This window comes from Hyperolius riggenbachi, chromosome 9, assembly GCF_040937935.1.
Source record: "Hyperolius riggenbachi isolate aHypRig1 chromosome 9, aHypRig1.pri, whole genome shotgun sequence".
NCBI classification, from domain to species: Eukaryota; Metazoa; Chordata; class Amphibia; order Anura; family Hyperoliidae; genus Hyperolius; species Hyperolius riggenbachi.
Window position 1 is genome coordinate 275,111,328 of NC_090654.1, and position 15,873 is coordinate 275,127,200.

The 15,873-nt window shown below is 46.5% G+C and overlaps 1 protein-coding gene across 1 annotated transcript in view; it reads right to left on the bottom strand.

Annotated features, from left to right (window-relative positions):
- ITPK1 (inositol-tetrakisphosphate 1-kinase) overlaps positions 1-15,873 on the bottom strand; it is a 208,147-nt gene that overhangs the window by 95,560 nt on the left and 96,714 nt on the right. The window contains exon 4 of the mRNA XM_068254616.1: positions 5,521-5,646. Coding sequence (XP_068110717.1) covers positions 5,521-5,646 — 126 coding nt within the window. The remainder of the gene's footprint in view (positions 1-5,520; positions 5,647-15,873) is intronic.

The following is a 15,873-nucleotide window of genomic DNA, read 5'->3' on the forward strand; positions in this document are numbered from 1 at the left end:
TTGTAGGCCAGTATGTCAGTTTGTAGGCCAGTATGTCAGTTTGTAGGCCAGTATGTCAGTTTGTAGGCCAGTATGTCAGTTTGTAGGCCAGTATGTCAGTTTGTAGGCCAGTATGTGAGGTTGCAGGTCAGTATGTGAGGTTGCAGGTCAGTATGCAAGTCTGTAGGCCAGTATGTCAGTTTCTAAATCAGTGGGCCATATTCTATACCAGGTGATAAGTAGCCTGCAGATGCAAGCTACTTATCACCTTGCCATCGCACGCATCACCTGCAAATCCTATTGCTGGTTTAACTCATTCGATGACCGATCGTTGGGGAGCATTAGTCAAGCGAAGTCAAAGCCTGAGTGGCGTTCCCATGTACCGAACGATGGGAAGGTTTTGAGCGAGGTTTTGCGCTGTGGTGCTGTCCTTCAGCACCACGGCCTCGCTCCCCACACATGCGCGCGCATCCACCAAACATCTGCTGCTGCACCAGGGGGTCTCCTTTAAAGACAACCTGTAACAAAAAAAACCTCCCCGGGGGTACTCACCTCGGGTGGGGGAAGCCTCCGGATCCTATTGAGGCTTCCCCTTCCTCCTCGGTCCCATGGCGGCAGCGATAACACTCCGGGAACAGCGGGGATGTAAATATTTACCTTCCCGGCTCCAGCACAGGCGCAGTATCGGCTCTCCCCTTGGAGATAGGCAGAAATAGCCGATTGCTGTCGGTCCGCTCTACTGAGCAGGCGCAAGTCTCCTGCACCTGCGTAGTAGAGCAGACCTGAGGGAGATCGGCTATTTTCGCCTATCTCCGTGGGAAGAGCCACAACAGCGCCCCCGCTGGAGCCAGGGAAGGTAAATATATCAGCGCTTATTAGCGGTTGTTAGGATTGTCGAGGGAAGATTCCGGGACACTTCAGGAGAGAGAGCGCTGGACTGCCTGCAGCTACAGGGGAGGAGGAAGCCTCATTGGGACCCTGAGGCTTCTCCCTTCTAAGATAAGTACTCCCCAGGGGAAGTTTTTTTTTGTTACAGCTAGGTTCTCTTTAATAAGGAGAACCCCAGAGCTTCCTGCTGAGGCATCCGTGCAGCGCTGAACCCCTCCCCTCCCCCCCCCCAGCCGAGCAATTCACCTGGCAGCGCCGCCGAACATCTGTCACCGCCCCCGTCGTTGTAATAGTTTGAGGATTTTCATTGATCCAGAGAGTGGAAGAATGGGGAGACCCAGCGGGAGATTCAAAGATGCTTTGCCGGAGAGACTGTTACAGCAACGCGAGTTGCAGCAACGGGCGGCGGAAGACGTGCGTTAGTGTGTCTTGACCTGCTTTTTCCAGGTCTAAGGCTACGTTTCCACTGTAGCGTGACATTTTCGCCGGCAAAAAATCGTGTAAGATTTTTCTGATTGGTGAAAATTTGCATGTAAATTTTTATGCATTTTATGCAAATTTTTTACGCGAAAATTTGCATTATTTAAATATAACAATATGCCTAGTAACAGCTTAGTCATGACTGCTGACAACTTCCTGTAACCATGCATCTAATGTGAATTTTCAGGCAAATAACGTGAAGATTCGCATTACCTATACAAAGCATTGTACGCGAATCGTACGCGATGTCCGAAAAAAATTATACAGGACCTCAGATTTTTTTCAGGCGTACGAAAATTCGCATTGGATGGAAACAGCCCCATTCTCTACCATTAGTTGCAAAATAAATGCACATTTTCTGAGAAAAATCTGACACAAAACGTACTAGTGGAAACCAGGCCTGAGTTAACGCTAATGTCTGACGGGAAGCACTGCTTCCTGGCAGCAAGAAAAGGTTAACAGGATAGCGTGTAAACACACAGAGGGTATTTTTACACCCTGCCTTAGGGCTAAGTGCAATTAGATCAGAAGACGTTATCGTCCCGTTATTATCAGACTCACCAGTGTTTAACGCTAGCAAGTCAGACAATTGCATCAGGCCCAGTATGTCAGTTTGTGAGTCAGTTTGTAACCCAGTATGCCAGTTTGTAAGTCACTATGGGCGGGTTCCCACTTATAAATGATGCGAATGCGGCTACGTAGCCGCATCGCATCACTTCGCATCTCCCGATGCGGAAGTCCACGGGGGAGATGGGACGCGGCTGCGGGCGTGCGATAATCTGCAGCATGGTGCAGATTTTCGGATCGCATCGCTCCGCACAACATGCATGCAGTGGAAACTCTTCCACTGGCGTGCATGTGTTTCAGGACACCTGCGGTGCGATGCAGCTATGTAGCCAGTATGTCAGTTTGTAAGCCAGCATGCCAGTTTGTAAGCCAGCATGTCAGTTTGTAAGCCAGCATGTCAGTTTGTAAGCCAGCATGTCAGTTTGTAAGCCAGCATGTCAGTTTGTAAGCCAGCATGTCAGTTTGTAAGCCAGCATGTCAGTTTGTAAGCCAGCATGTCAGTTTGTAAGCCAGCATGTCAGTTTGTAAGCCAGTATATCAGTTTGTAAGTCAGTATATCAGTCTGTGAGCCAGCATGCCCGTTTGTAAGCCAGCATGCCCGTTTGTAAGCCAGCATGCCCGTTTGTAAGCCAGCATGCCCGTTTGTAAGCCAGCATGCCCGTTTGTAAGTCAGCATGCCCGTTTGTAAGCCAGCATGCCCGTTTGTAAGCCAGCATGCCCGTTTGTAAGCCAGCATGCCCGTTTGTAAGCCAGCATGCCCGTTTGTAAGCCAGCATGCCCGTTTGTAAGCCAGTAACTCAGTATATCAGTTTATAACCCAGCATGCCAGTCTGTAAGCCAGCATGCCAGTCTGTAAGCCAGCATGCCAGTCTGTAAGCCAGCATGCCAGTCTGTAAGCCAGCATGCCAGTCTGTAAGCCAGCATGCCAGTCTGTAAGCCAGTATGTCAGTTTGAAAGCCAGTATGTAAGTTTGTAAGCCAGTCTGCCAGTTTGTAAGCCAGTCTGCCAGTTTGTAAGCCAGTCTGCCAGTTTGTAAGCCAGTCTGCCAGTTTGTAAGTCAGTTTGTGAGTCAATATGTCAGTTTGTAAGCCAGTATGTCAGTTAGTAAGCCAGTATGCCAGTTTGTAAGTCAGTATGTCAGTTTGCAGCTGTTGCAGGTATCAGGGGATAACAGAAGGAGGAGAATCAGTAACTAACACCTTTTATCATCCCTACACAGGAAGTGCGGCCGTACCGACAGCAACTTGTGCAGGAAGATATAAGATATAGCATACCTGTAAACGCAGAATACCTTTATGTAACCTTATACAGACGGGCACAGCTTTCAAACATGTGGTCTAACCAGTCTAACTCATTACACAAGCGTGGCAGACGGAGGTGTGGCCAGGCCTGACGGGTACAAGAAAACCTTTATTAGGTGTAAAATGACGAGCTGATTTGCAGCTATAGAAATTCTCCTAGGATGAGCTAGCAAATCAAAACTGCTGGCAGCGGCATAGCAACACGGGATGGAGAGGTTGTGACCGCATCGGGGGGGGGTCCCTGGACCAGAGGGATCCACTAGGGACCCTCCAACCATCTTATTAGCTTTTTATTGGTGCTTTGCTGGTAATGAACACCTCTATATGTGCATTGCACAGTGGCATACTGTTTCCTTACTCTAAATACACCCCTATGACACTACAGATGTCTTTGGTAGGTTTTGGGGTTTCATTTCAATAGAGTGCTTGGGGCCCCATGTAAAATTTGCACCCTGGCCCCAAGCTCCTTAGTTACACCACTGGTGAGTAAATACACCAGAACACCTATACTTAAAGGATACCCGAACTGAAATGTGACATAATGAGATAGACATGTGTATGTACAGTGCCTAGCACACAAATAACTATGCTGTGTTCCTTTTTTTCTTTCTCTGCTTGAAAGAGTTAAATATCAGGTATGTAAGTGGCTGACTCAGTCCTGACTCAGACAAGAAGTGACTACAGTGTGACCCTCACTGATAAGAAATTCCCCCTTTTTACCTCTTTCTTGCTCTCAGAAGCCATTTTCTGCTAGGAAAGTGTTTTTACTTGGGATTTCTTATCAGTGAGGGTCACACTGTAGTCACTTCCTGTCTGAGGCAGGACTGAGTCAGCCACTTGCATACCTTCTATTTAACTATTTCAGGCAGAGAAAGAAAAAAAGGAACACAGTATAGTTATTTGTGTGCTAGGCACTGTACATACACATGTCTATCTCATAATGTCACATTTCAGTTCGGGTATCCTTTAAAGTGAGGGTTTAACAGGTCAGCAGCAAATCCAACACAGTGGAATTTGTAAAACATAACTTCTAAAGCTTGTAAATTATAAGCTTAAAATAGGACAGTGCATATAACAAATATCATAAAAGTCCAGGTGTTAACATGTGTAACATGTGTTAGCTATGTATTGTGCCAAACCCATTCCCAGGCATGACCCAGTCATGCTTTGCAAAATAAACGATTCTGATATTGGATATCAAAATTATGACTGACGTGCATTTCGCGGCCTCTAGAATGGTCGCTTCTTCAGAGGCAGAGGGTTGAAGTTTTAATAGTTGTGACAACAGGTTTATAAAAGCATAGTATTGAATATGCAAATTAGATATGCAAATTAGAGGGCACTCCTACGAGCCACACCAGACATCGAGAAGGGCCACCACAGCCATCTGTGACAGGACGGCCCCCAGCCATTCAACTGCATACTCACTCAAAGTTATGACCTAATACCCATCCAGTGACCAGCTTTGGTCTAGGTCTTATCAGGTCAGATGGAAAGGATGCTTGATGGATGTCTAATCTGGATGTACAATAATTGTCAAAGGGCTCAAATCCCACATCAAAGGCAACAACCTTACCAGTACGCAGAGTTACAGAGTTCACAGATTACCTGCAATGTGTTTCGCGGCTGGAGGCCGCTTCTTCAGAGGCAATGGTACACACAATCAGATTCAGAAGACACAAGTGATTTAAATTACTGTGATGCTGGTAACGGAGACAAGCAACTGCACCTCAGGACTTATGGCCCATATTTACGGACTACTTTTTGGCCTGTCGCCAGCACACGAGAGCATGTGCGCGACAGGCCGGCGACAGCTCCTCGCCAGGTCCCTCCACGTACACACGCGGAAGAGGGACCAGCGGTGCGACGGAAGTTGTTGCCGACGTTCCTCCTCCCTCCGCCGGAAGCTCCGTATTCCTTTATGTATGTTGCTGTCGCTAGTCCGCGTACTCACGCGGACTAGCGACAGTTGCGGCGGAGTTGCGGCGGCAACTGTCGCCAGGCGATTGAGCGGTTCAATCGCCTGGCGACATCAGCGACGGGCGACAGTTCGGGGTGCGCGCCCGTGCAACGCTGCATACTCACGGGCGACCTGTCACCACAACACGCGCACGAGTATAGGCCATAAGTGTCTTCTGGATCCCATCGCATGTAAGATTTCATATGCCTCTGAAGAAGCGGCCTCTAGCCACGAAACGTGTAAGACTGTTTGTTTGCTCCAAGTAAACCCTTACTGGGGAAATTCTGGATATGGTGTGCTTTATTAAAGAATGGCCCAGTAATAAGAAGTATAAATCTCTCTCACCTGGAACCTCTGCACCAGCTGCACGGACTCGCTCTCATTCTGGTCTGCCTCCAGGATGACATCGGTCAGCTTGTGAATGATGAGGTCCAGCGGCCCCTGCTCCTCAATCGGCTTGGAGAGATTAAGCTGAAAGGAGAAAGAGGCAGTGAGGATTTGTGACCCTCTGATAGGAATACTGAACGTGGCATTGGAAATATAACCACAAATAAGCCAACAACGTCCCCTGGTGAATGGCTAATACAAGGAGCAGCTTCCCCCGCCCCCCCCACCCCTCCGTGAGAGCCATACAATATTTTTCCAACTGGGACAGTGCGTATGCGCAGCAGAGGGCTCACGTCCCTGTTGCCATGGTGATGTGTACACAGTTGATCCTCCGGGCAGTGGAAGTGTCAGACACGTCTGCAGCTTCTCTTGGGTTTCAGCAACATCAGGAATTTCCCAGAGAGCCAGACAGGAGAAATACCTACTAACAGCTTGTACAATTAGCTAGCTGACTTGGGGGTTGATTCACTTTGTAGGACGAGATCCCCGTACTTTGGCCAAATAGGCTGCCTGTCAAGTGACAGAAAGCCTATTTGGCCAATCAAAGTGCAGGGATCTCATCTTACAGTCACTGGACCTGACAGGGTCCAGAGTGGGACAATTGGAGAAGCCGTTCTTTTTGGGGTATCACGAGTAAGTTAGCATTGCATACAGCAGTAGCGTGCCTACTTTAAAAATGTTACTTGCGCTGCCACACTAAGCTGTGCTGCTTGAGCAGTGTAATTTAGTGAATCAACTCCTACTGATTTGTATGTGAGCCAGATGCAGCCATCACAAGAGCCACATCTGGCTCCGAGCCATAGGTTCCCTACCCCTGCTCTATACCATTCCAGTGGTCCAAGAGCAGGTGTGTGCTATTGAATCAGATCTAAAGTCTTGTACACATGCCAGATAAATGTCCTTTGAAAGGTCCAACGAACGACAGATCTCAGCATCTGGACAACAACCATCATTACAAAAAAAATTTAGCTAATTGACAAATGACAATGTCGAGCGCCAGGTATCAGATATTCTGCCTGATTCAACCGGCAAATCAATTCAGATACCGTGCACTTGGCCGGTGTGCAGTATTCACACATCATCATTCAAATAAACTTAGCGCTTTTAAAAATCAGTGATTCCAAAAATCACTATGCCTGCACCGTTTTTCTAGCGATCATGATTCTATGTTATAGGATCGCCGCAAAATTGATTTGCAATCGCTATACATATCAAAATCAAAGCGATTTTGCAGTGATTGTAATAAATAAGAACCACCAGGTTACCCCAAATCCATTGCTGATCTTAAAAACTTAAAGCGGATCTGAGATGAAAAACTAACTATAACAAGTAACTTGTCTATATATCTTATCTAAAGTTTAGATAGTTTACACAGCAAATCTAGCTGCAAACAGCTTTAATAGAATATGATTATGTCTTTCTGTGATACAATGACAGCAGCCATGTTTGTAAACATTACACAGAGGCAGGCTTATATGCACAATCAGCACTCAGACTCAAAAAAACCTAATCCCACCTCCTCCCCTCTGCCTCTGAATTCAATGGCTAGTAACACCTCCCCCTCCTCCTGCCCAGACTGAGCTCCCATGAGCCCTTGCTACTGCCAAGGCTCTCTGAAAACTGTGGGTGAGGCTTATTTAGTTTATAGGGAATTAGAGTATTAAAACAAAAAAGTATTTGTCTTGAGGAATGCCCTATAAACAATAGGAAAGGAACACAATTATGCAATGTGTAAAACTTCATCTCGGATCCACTTTAAATCGCTAATAGCAATCACTTTTGCAATTACTAGCACTAAAATAAAATGGCTACATCATAACTCCAGGGATCGCTGCTGAAATCTCTTTCAAAAATACCAGCAAAAACTCTGACTGATTGCAACTGCGATCAACCATCTGTAGTGGGTTCCAAGCCCCCCATCTGTACAACCGATCGTTTTTATTGAAATTGCCGTAAAATTGGATCATTTTTATCGTGTGTGGCCACCTCTATGCTGATATCGCCTGTCTACCCAAATAAGTTATTGGCTGGGATATTAACACCTTACAGTGAACCTCCAGACTAAAAATCTACTCAGCAGCACTGAAAAGGATTGGTGTTTCTTTAACAGTGTCAGAGCATCAGAACTTTGTTTTTCTTACCCAAGCCTCATTTTTAGCTGCTCAGAAGAAAACTGCCCGGGCATTTTCCCCTAATGCTGTGCAAAGCATGATGGAATTTCTGATATTGTTGTTCTCGTTCAGCTGTTTTGGTGCAAATTTGTTTTTTTTATTAATTGTGAATTTGAGATTTGAGGCCTAGCGTGCGCAGCTGGGAGGGGTAATCAGGACACAGGATAGTTGGAACTGTGTCTCCTGCTCCCTGTAACCTCCTTTCAACCAAAAAGATGGCAGCCCCCATGAAAAAGATGGCTGCCCTCATGAAATCACAAACATTTGCCTGTTCTTTTAAAACAGGGTGGGTAAGAGATTATATTACCTATCTATTTTAATTAACATAACTAATGTAACTTAGTGACAGTATGTTTGTTTAGGCTGAAGTTCCTCTTTAAAGAGGAAATTTACCCAGAACTGAACTTCATCCCAATCAGTAGCTGATACCCCCTTTCCCACGATAAATCGTTACCTTTTCTGAAACAGATCATCAGAGGGGTCTGTTTGGCTGATATTGTGGTGAAATCCCTCCCACAGTGTGATGTCATGACCATGGTCCTGACAGTTTCCTGTCTGTGAACCTCATTGTGGGAAATAACTACTTTTCCCAACCGCCAAGCAAGCAATATCTCCCTCTGTGCATATAACTCTCAGTGACGAACATTCCGTTGAGATCACCTGGCAGGACTAAAGATGTCAGCAACAGTGATATATTTCAGAATGTAAATCGGGGAGAGGAAAGATTTTACAGTGGGCAAACACTGACTGAATCTATAAAAATTAATATTCTAAAAAAGAATCAATTTTATTAATTATGTTATTTTCACTACAGGTCCTCTTTAAGGAATGGCATATAAGTTTAGCAAGACTAATACTGTACTTTACTGTAATATAATGTACTTTATACTGGTTGAACTCGATGGACGTATGTCTTTTTTCAACCAAAATAACTATGTAACTATGTAACTATGTAAATAAAATAGTATTTTTGGTTAGTAACCGTACAAAATGTTGCCAACAACTACCCTGCGCCCTATTTTTTGAAAACCCCGCTTTGCAGCCTTGCTGATCATCTGAACCAGTCCTGCAGGACAGAATGGGGATTCCTTCCTGAACCGCATTCTGAGCCGGTAAATGGTTTGGATGGAGGCAGAGCAGACGGGAGACGCACAGTCTCCCGGATGGACCCAATCGCTGGTACTGCTACAACTTGTATTTTTAGCGCAGAGTCGCAGAGCGAATGGGAACCGCATCCTAAATCAACAGCTGAAGAGAGATCTCAGGGGAGGCCGATTCTACTACACAAACATTTTAATTTGTTTAGAAGAAAAGCTTGAAATGGCATTTCCCAGCCTCCCGGACTGGCAAGGAATGTACAGAAATGCTGAAAAACTCTCTCTAGGAGCACCAGCAGAGCAGGGACAAGGTCCTCCAGCACCCAAGGCTGAGACACCAAAGTGCGCCCCTCCATCCCTGCCACCCCAGCCGTCACACACCGATTGCTATTACAGACTAATGGTGGCCATACATGGTACAATTTTTTCATACAATCTTACCATTTCTATGTAGTATAAGGTTAAATTAAGTGAAAATGCTGAAAGGATAATTTAGGCAGTTCCCTTATATTACATAGAAATGGTAAGATTGTATGAAAAAATGGTACCATGTATGGCCTGCTTAAGAGGCATACCCAGAGCCCCCAACACCTTAATCTCTAGTTATCTGGCTTGCAGTCACTGCCATGTATCATCTTTTCTTATTTCTCTCTGCTTCAAACACAATAGGGGAATGATAGCTGAGTGAGTTGTGCGCCCCCTCCTACACTGCGCCCTGAGGCTGGAGCCTCTCTCACCTCTGCCTCGGCCCGGCCCTGAGCACCAGAGATCCCTCCTGGAGCCTACGACTATCAGAAGGGCGACATCTCTCAGCACAAGGACTGGAGCACAGATATCACCAGCAGACAGGAGAGATCAGCCATTTAATGACTATTAGGCTCAGTCCACACTAGGCACAGTTGCAGAACACAATCTGTGGTCCGGGCTCCGGTTTTCTAAAACCGGAACGCAAACTGATCCGTGCTGCCCTTTTGCAGCATACATTTCAGATCCGTTTGCGTTTCCCAGCCCTGTCTGTGGGTGGGGAGGGGGCCGCCATGCTGGAGGAGGTAGCAGCCAGGAAGGGAGGCAGCGTGCAAAGCTGGGTGCCCCCTTCCGTGCTCCCCCTCCAGCTAGTTTCTTTAAAAATCAATCCGGCAGCGAGCGGGGAACTCACTCACTTCCTTGTTCCACCGCTTGCCGTGTCACTTCCTGCAATGCTGCCCACTGAAGTACAGAGGGCGGCATTGCAGGAAATGATGAGGTGAGCCGTGGAAAGCAAGGAAGTGAGCGAGTTCCCCACTGCCCGATTGATTTTAAAAGAAACTAGCTGGTGGGGGAGTGGGGAAGAGGGCACCCAGGAGAGGGGGGGGGGAGTTGACCCCCCTCCCCGCCACTGTGCCCGCTGCCTCCCTTCCTGCCTGCTACCCCCTCCAGTATAACATGAAGAGTCCACAGCACCACGTCAGTAATATATAGCTCTTTTTCTTTTATTGTTTAAAAAGACAAAGAGATGGCCATAACAGCGACAGACGCTGTTTCGGACAAGGTCCTTCCTCAAGCTGTATCAGGCTCTCTCTCTGGGTCTTTCTGGCTACTGGGTCTCTCCACTTTAGCACACGTCTGTCCCCATTTGGGTGCTGGTCTATCCAGTTTCTACCCCCTCCAGTATGGCGGCCCCCTCCCCACCCACAGACAGGGCTGGGACACTGGAAACGGATCCATTTCTGTGTCCAATGCTGTCTGTGTAGAGGGAGATCAACTTTTACATTGGTTCTCACTACCCCTGCGTGTCTCCAGGGTCCGTGAAAACCCTGCAATTCCAGACCCTCCGTTCAGTTTTTAAAAGCGGATCCCCCGGGTGCGTTTTTGAAGTGGGTGAAGACGGCCGCTATTTTTAACATTTGTATCCATGGCTCCGGTTTTGGTCCGGGCCTAAAAACAGAGCCACGGATACGTTTTTAAAACAAATGTGAACCGAGCCTAACATCAAAATTACTGACATTATACAGCTCATAAACCGCTGGAGGGGGAGCAGGGAAAGGGGGGGGGGGGTCCCAAGTGAGGGAGGGCGGGTCCGACCCCCCTCCCTGCCATCTACCCCCTCGAGCATGGCGGCCCCACCCACAGACAGGGCTGGGACACTGGAAACAAATGTGAACCGCGACTTACAGCAAAATTACTGACATTATGCAGCTTATAAACCGCAGGCCAATTCCTGATCGATTTTAGAATGAAACCCCTCAGCAATTGGCCTTGTGATGCCACATCCGCCGCCTCAGGCCGATGTCCCCCTTAGTGTTAGTGTTAAACGGGAATTTCAGCCTAAACAAACATACTGTCATTGAGTTACATTAGTGATGTTAATTAAAATAGATAGGTAATATAATCTCTTACCCACCCTGTTTTAAAAGAACAGGCAAAGGTTTGTGATTTCATGGGGGCAGCCATCTTTTTCAGAGAGCATGAGACAGTTCCAACTGTCCTGTGTCCTGATCACCCCTCCCAGCTGCGCACTAGGCTTAAAATCTCAAATTCAATATAAAAAGAAAAAATGTTTTTACACCAAAACAGCAGAAGGAGGAGAACAACATCATCAGAAATCCCATCATGCTTTGCACAGCATCAGGGGAAAAATGCCCGGGCAGTTTTCTTCTGTGCAGCTTAACGTGAGGCTTGGGTAAGAAAAACAAAGTTCTGATGGTGTGAAACTGTTAAAGAAACACCAAGCCTTTTCAGTCCTGCTGAGTAGATGTTTAGTTCACTTTAAATGTGACCCCCTGCGCCCCATGCGTGCAGTCTTTACCTGTCGATGTCTGCTCTGTCCACATACACGTGCTCCATGTGGTTGCCAAGGTAATGTGGGCACGTGTGTGACGTCACCCATGTGCCCACGTATACATCGGCAACCACAAGGTGTACGTGTATGTGGACAGAGGGCGGAGTTGGGATCCAGCGGCGGATACTGACAGGTAAAATACACACGTACGGTGCACACTGAACATTAGTGAGGACAGCGCAGTGGGGGTTCCGTCGAGGTTGCAGCTCATCTCGATATCGCACACCATTACGATCGATACATGCGACCAACTTCAAGCCGAAATTGGTTGCATCATCCACCAGGCATGCTGTTGGCAGCATTGATTTTCATCCGATTCAATTATATTAATTAATCGAATCGGATGGTCGATCGGCTGCCAAGTCACCTTTACAGTAAACTACCTGCAGTGTGTGCTGATCCCAAACTTCCCCAACTGCTTCTACATCTATTAAGACTCCTTCCACTCATTATTATCCCACCACCAACGAGCTAAAAACACTGTAAACACCAAGTATGGGAGAACAGAAATACTATCAAATTGTAAATAATGGTTGTGAATGGTTGTGATGAACTCATATTTTAGAATAGAAGCAAAATCCACCATCTAAGCAAAATCCCTATTAAGTGTGAAAGGAGAGGGAATACTGACTTATTACCCTGTAGGGGTGTCAGGGATTCCATACTTTTGTGAAGCTTACTACACTGACCCAATTATTCCACAAGTTAGGAGCCTGCAGGGACAGGGGTTCCTTACTTTTCTGTACTTTCCATCCGTGTGTAATAAGTCGGTCAATGTAGTAAACAACCAAAAAATAAGGACTCCCCAGCTGTCCTTCAGGCGAGTTACTAACATCACCACAGATAGGGCCTGTTTCCACTACATGAAGATTGGATGCAGAAAAACTGACTCCAATGAATGCCTAGGGGAAAATCTGCATCAGAAAAATCGCGTTTAGTGGAAACAGGCCCATAGGCATTCATTGGAGTCCGTTTTTCTGCATCCAATCTGTGTGTAGTGGAAACAGGCCCATAGGCAGTGTAAGGGCTCAAACCCAATAGCAGCTTTTTCTAAGTGCTAGCGATTTGAAGAGCTCTTGCTAATGCAATGCTATGGGAGATTTTTATAAAATCACATTGCTGTAGTCGGATCACACCCAGAGCATAACATTAGCAAGAGCTGTTCAAATCACAAAGCGCTCAGAAAAGCACTACTAGTGGCTTCCAGGCGTAAGGCAGCGCACGTCTGTAGGGGTATTGGGGACACACACACCTGTGCCGACGCCCCACATTTCTGTGCAGACTAATAATTCCCAGTCAGGTCTTGCCAGGAATTTACTGCCGGGAATTATTAGGCTGTCTGCAGAGCGCAGCAAGTTTGTCTGCATCCCACAGCTTATTAAAAGGATTGCAGCGAAGATTATCAGTCTAGTTATCATGGAAGGCGGTGCTACACTTAATCTACTCCTCAATCTCTTTCTCCTCTCCTGCGTCCCGTTTGTCCACTGTGATCAATGGAATTCTCCGTCAACCATTTTAAAAATGTCCATTACCCCATACTGTTTAACTGAGATATCACCCACTTGAGCCATTGGGAAACATGGACATTACCTTGCACATTCAGTTGTAACTGACAGCTCCTGACATATAACTGACAGCAACTGGTATATTTCAGTTCTGACAAATATTGTCCGTTGGGGATATATGTACCTCAGGAGGGGGGGGAAGCTTCTGAATCCTAACAAGGCTCTTCCTGTCCTCCGGTGTCCTGGCAATCCAGCGCTGCAGGCCCCCCCCCTACCGCGATCCTGCGCAGGCGCACTAACGGCTCTTTGTTCGGGTTATGGTGAAAACAGCCATGCCCGATCGTATCCGCTCTACTGTGCAGGTGCGAGTCCTTTGCATTAGCTAATGTTAAAGAGACCTTAGTGTATGCCTAGATCGAAACACCCTTGCAGATAAATTAACCAGATGTACCTCCTCTTTAGGTTCCCCCTTCCCAGGCTGCAGTGGCGTAGCTAAGGAGCTGTGGGCCCCGATGCAAGTTTTACATTGGGGCCCCCCAAGCACTCTATACATAACAGTTGATACGGCGCACCAAAACCTGCCAATGGCAACTACAGTGTCAAAGGTGCAAGAAGGGGATGGGGAACAGTTTGTTAATGATTACCACTATTCAAAGTATCTATAGAAGTGATTATTACGAGCACAGGGCCAATAGACAGCTAATACTGCAGCTAAGGGAGGGCCCCTCTGGCTCAAGGGCCCCGATGCGGTCGCAACCTCTGCACCCCCTAATGCTACGCCCCTGCCAGCCTGGGACCTGTAGTTCCTCCACCCTGCGGAGTGTCCGCGGGAGGCTGCCGCCAGTAACGGGAGGGTTGCAGCTGACACTACACAGAAATATGCGCTCGGGGATGAAGAATTTGGCCACTATGCTTAGCAAGTCCTTCGTGCAGAAAATGGGATAGAATGCCGGTCAGCGGTGAGTCAGAGACTCTCCATATTATGCAAGCCTGGATCTGGAGAGGGGGGGGGGGGGGGGGGGGGGTGGTCCGCTCTCCCCTTCCGCTACTCCAGCTCTGCTCAGTGTCAGAGGAGGAAAAGCAGGAGCTCCGGAGATCTGGATAAATAACCGCTAATCCGGCATCTGCTTTTAAGGTGCGACTCCGCTTTCGTTAAAATGCGGGCAGGTCACAGTTCACCGCCAATCTGTAAACCTATATCCTTACAAATGGCCTTCCTGTCCCTCCGCCTGCAGACAGAATGGATTTTCTAAGCCCGGTAGAAAGATCCAAGTTACGTTTCTTTGTAACCAGTTCACCACTTGGTTAGGTGTTAAAGCGGATCTGAACCCTCTGCTCTAAAAAATAAGTAACAGCATAATAACCTTTAAAGAAAAAACATTTATTTGTTACAACTGATACAAATCCTACAATAAATCTGTAGTTTGTCTCCTTCCTGCTTTCATGGAAGCAGACATGGGGTTAACATCCTGTGTTTACAAATTAGCTGCTCTGTTGAGGCAGCCAGCGGACACAGCTGAGAGATCAAATTACACTTGTGACAAGTCATCGATGAGGGGGAATAAGACAGGCTAGAGTCTCTAAATACACACAGGATGCATTTCTCTAAGTTTTCCTTCTGTCCTGTGCAAGAGTTCAGGTCCACTTTAAAGGGACAACTATCACTCAAAAAAATGCATACAATTTTTTTTAGATATCTCTCAAGGTAAAATGCTTTATAAATTACTTTTTCTTACCTCGTTCTCACACAGTAGGCAGTGAAAATCGGACAGGTTTTGGACTAGTCCATCTCCTCATGGAAGCGTCTCAGGGATATCTTAATTAACTAAAGCACCTACTGAACTGCAGTTGCTCAGTCAAATAGCGTGCAGATGAGTTTCCAGGGATTGCTTTTGTAAAGAATAAAGGAAATACTGAGAATCCCCCATGAGGAGATGGACTAGTACAACATTTGTCAGATTTACACTAACTACTATAAGTGACAGCAACATCATAGGAAAATAATTTATAGAGCATTATACTCTAGGAGAAATGTACATTTATGTGCACGCATGTTAAATTATATATTGTATATACTCGACTATAAGTCTAAAACTGTAGGTCTGACTCACTGAATTAAAGTATGGGGGTCGACTTATACACGAGTCACAGGCAACACTGAGTAATGTGTGTACTAATAGAGACTCTCCCATTTGCAGCAATAGTGACACTCTAGAAAAAGGAAATGCCAAGAAAACACAGGTGTGAAAGTCCTGGCCACAACAATTTACAAGGAAAGGGGCAGGAGGCAAATACTGGGCTGCAGGAAGGGGAGTGAATCATTGCTACACTTGGGGCCTGGAGGAGGTATTGGCTGCACTTACAGGCCAGGCGGGGTTAATGGCTGCAATACTGTATGCAGTGCAGTCATTAACCCCTCCTGAGCCCCAAGTGCAGCCACTAACTTTTCTGGGTAGACTTATACTTGAGTCAATAAAAAATTCCAGCTTAAGAGGGTTAAATATTGGATTCGACTTATACACGAGTTTGACTTACTGTCTATTCAAGGATATATGGAACATTTTTCATGATAGTTGTCCTCTACACAGGGCCAGTTCTATACTTTTTGCTGCATGAGGCAAACTTGTAAAGATGTGCCCCCCCCCCCCCCCCCCCATTTGGAATGTTTGCACAGTACCTGACAATTAACTCTGATTCATTTAATGCTCTCACATAACAAA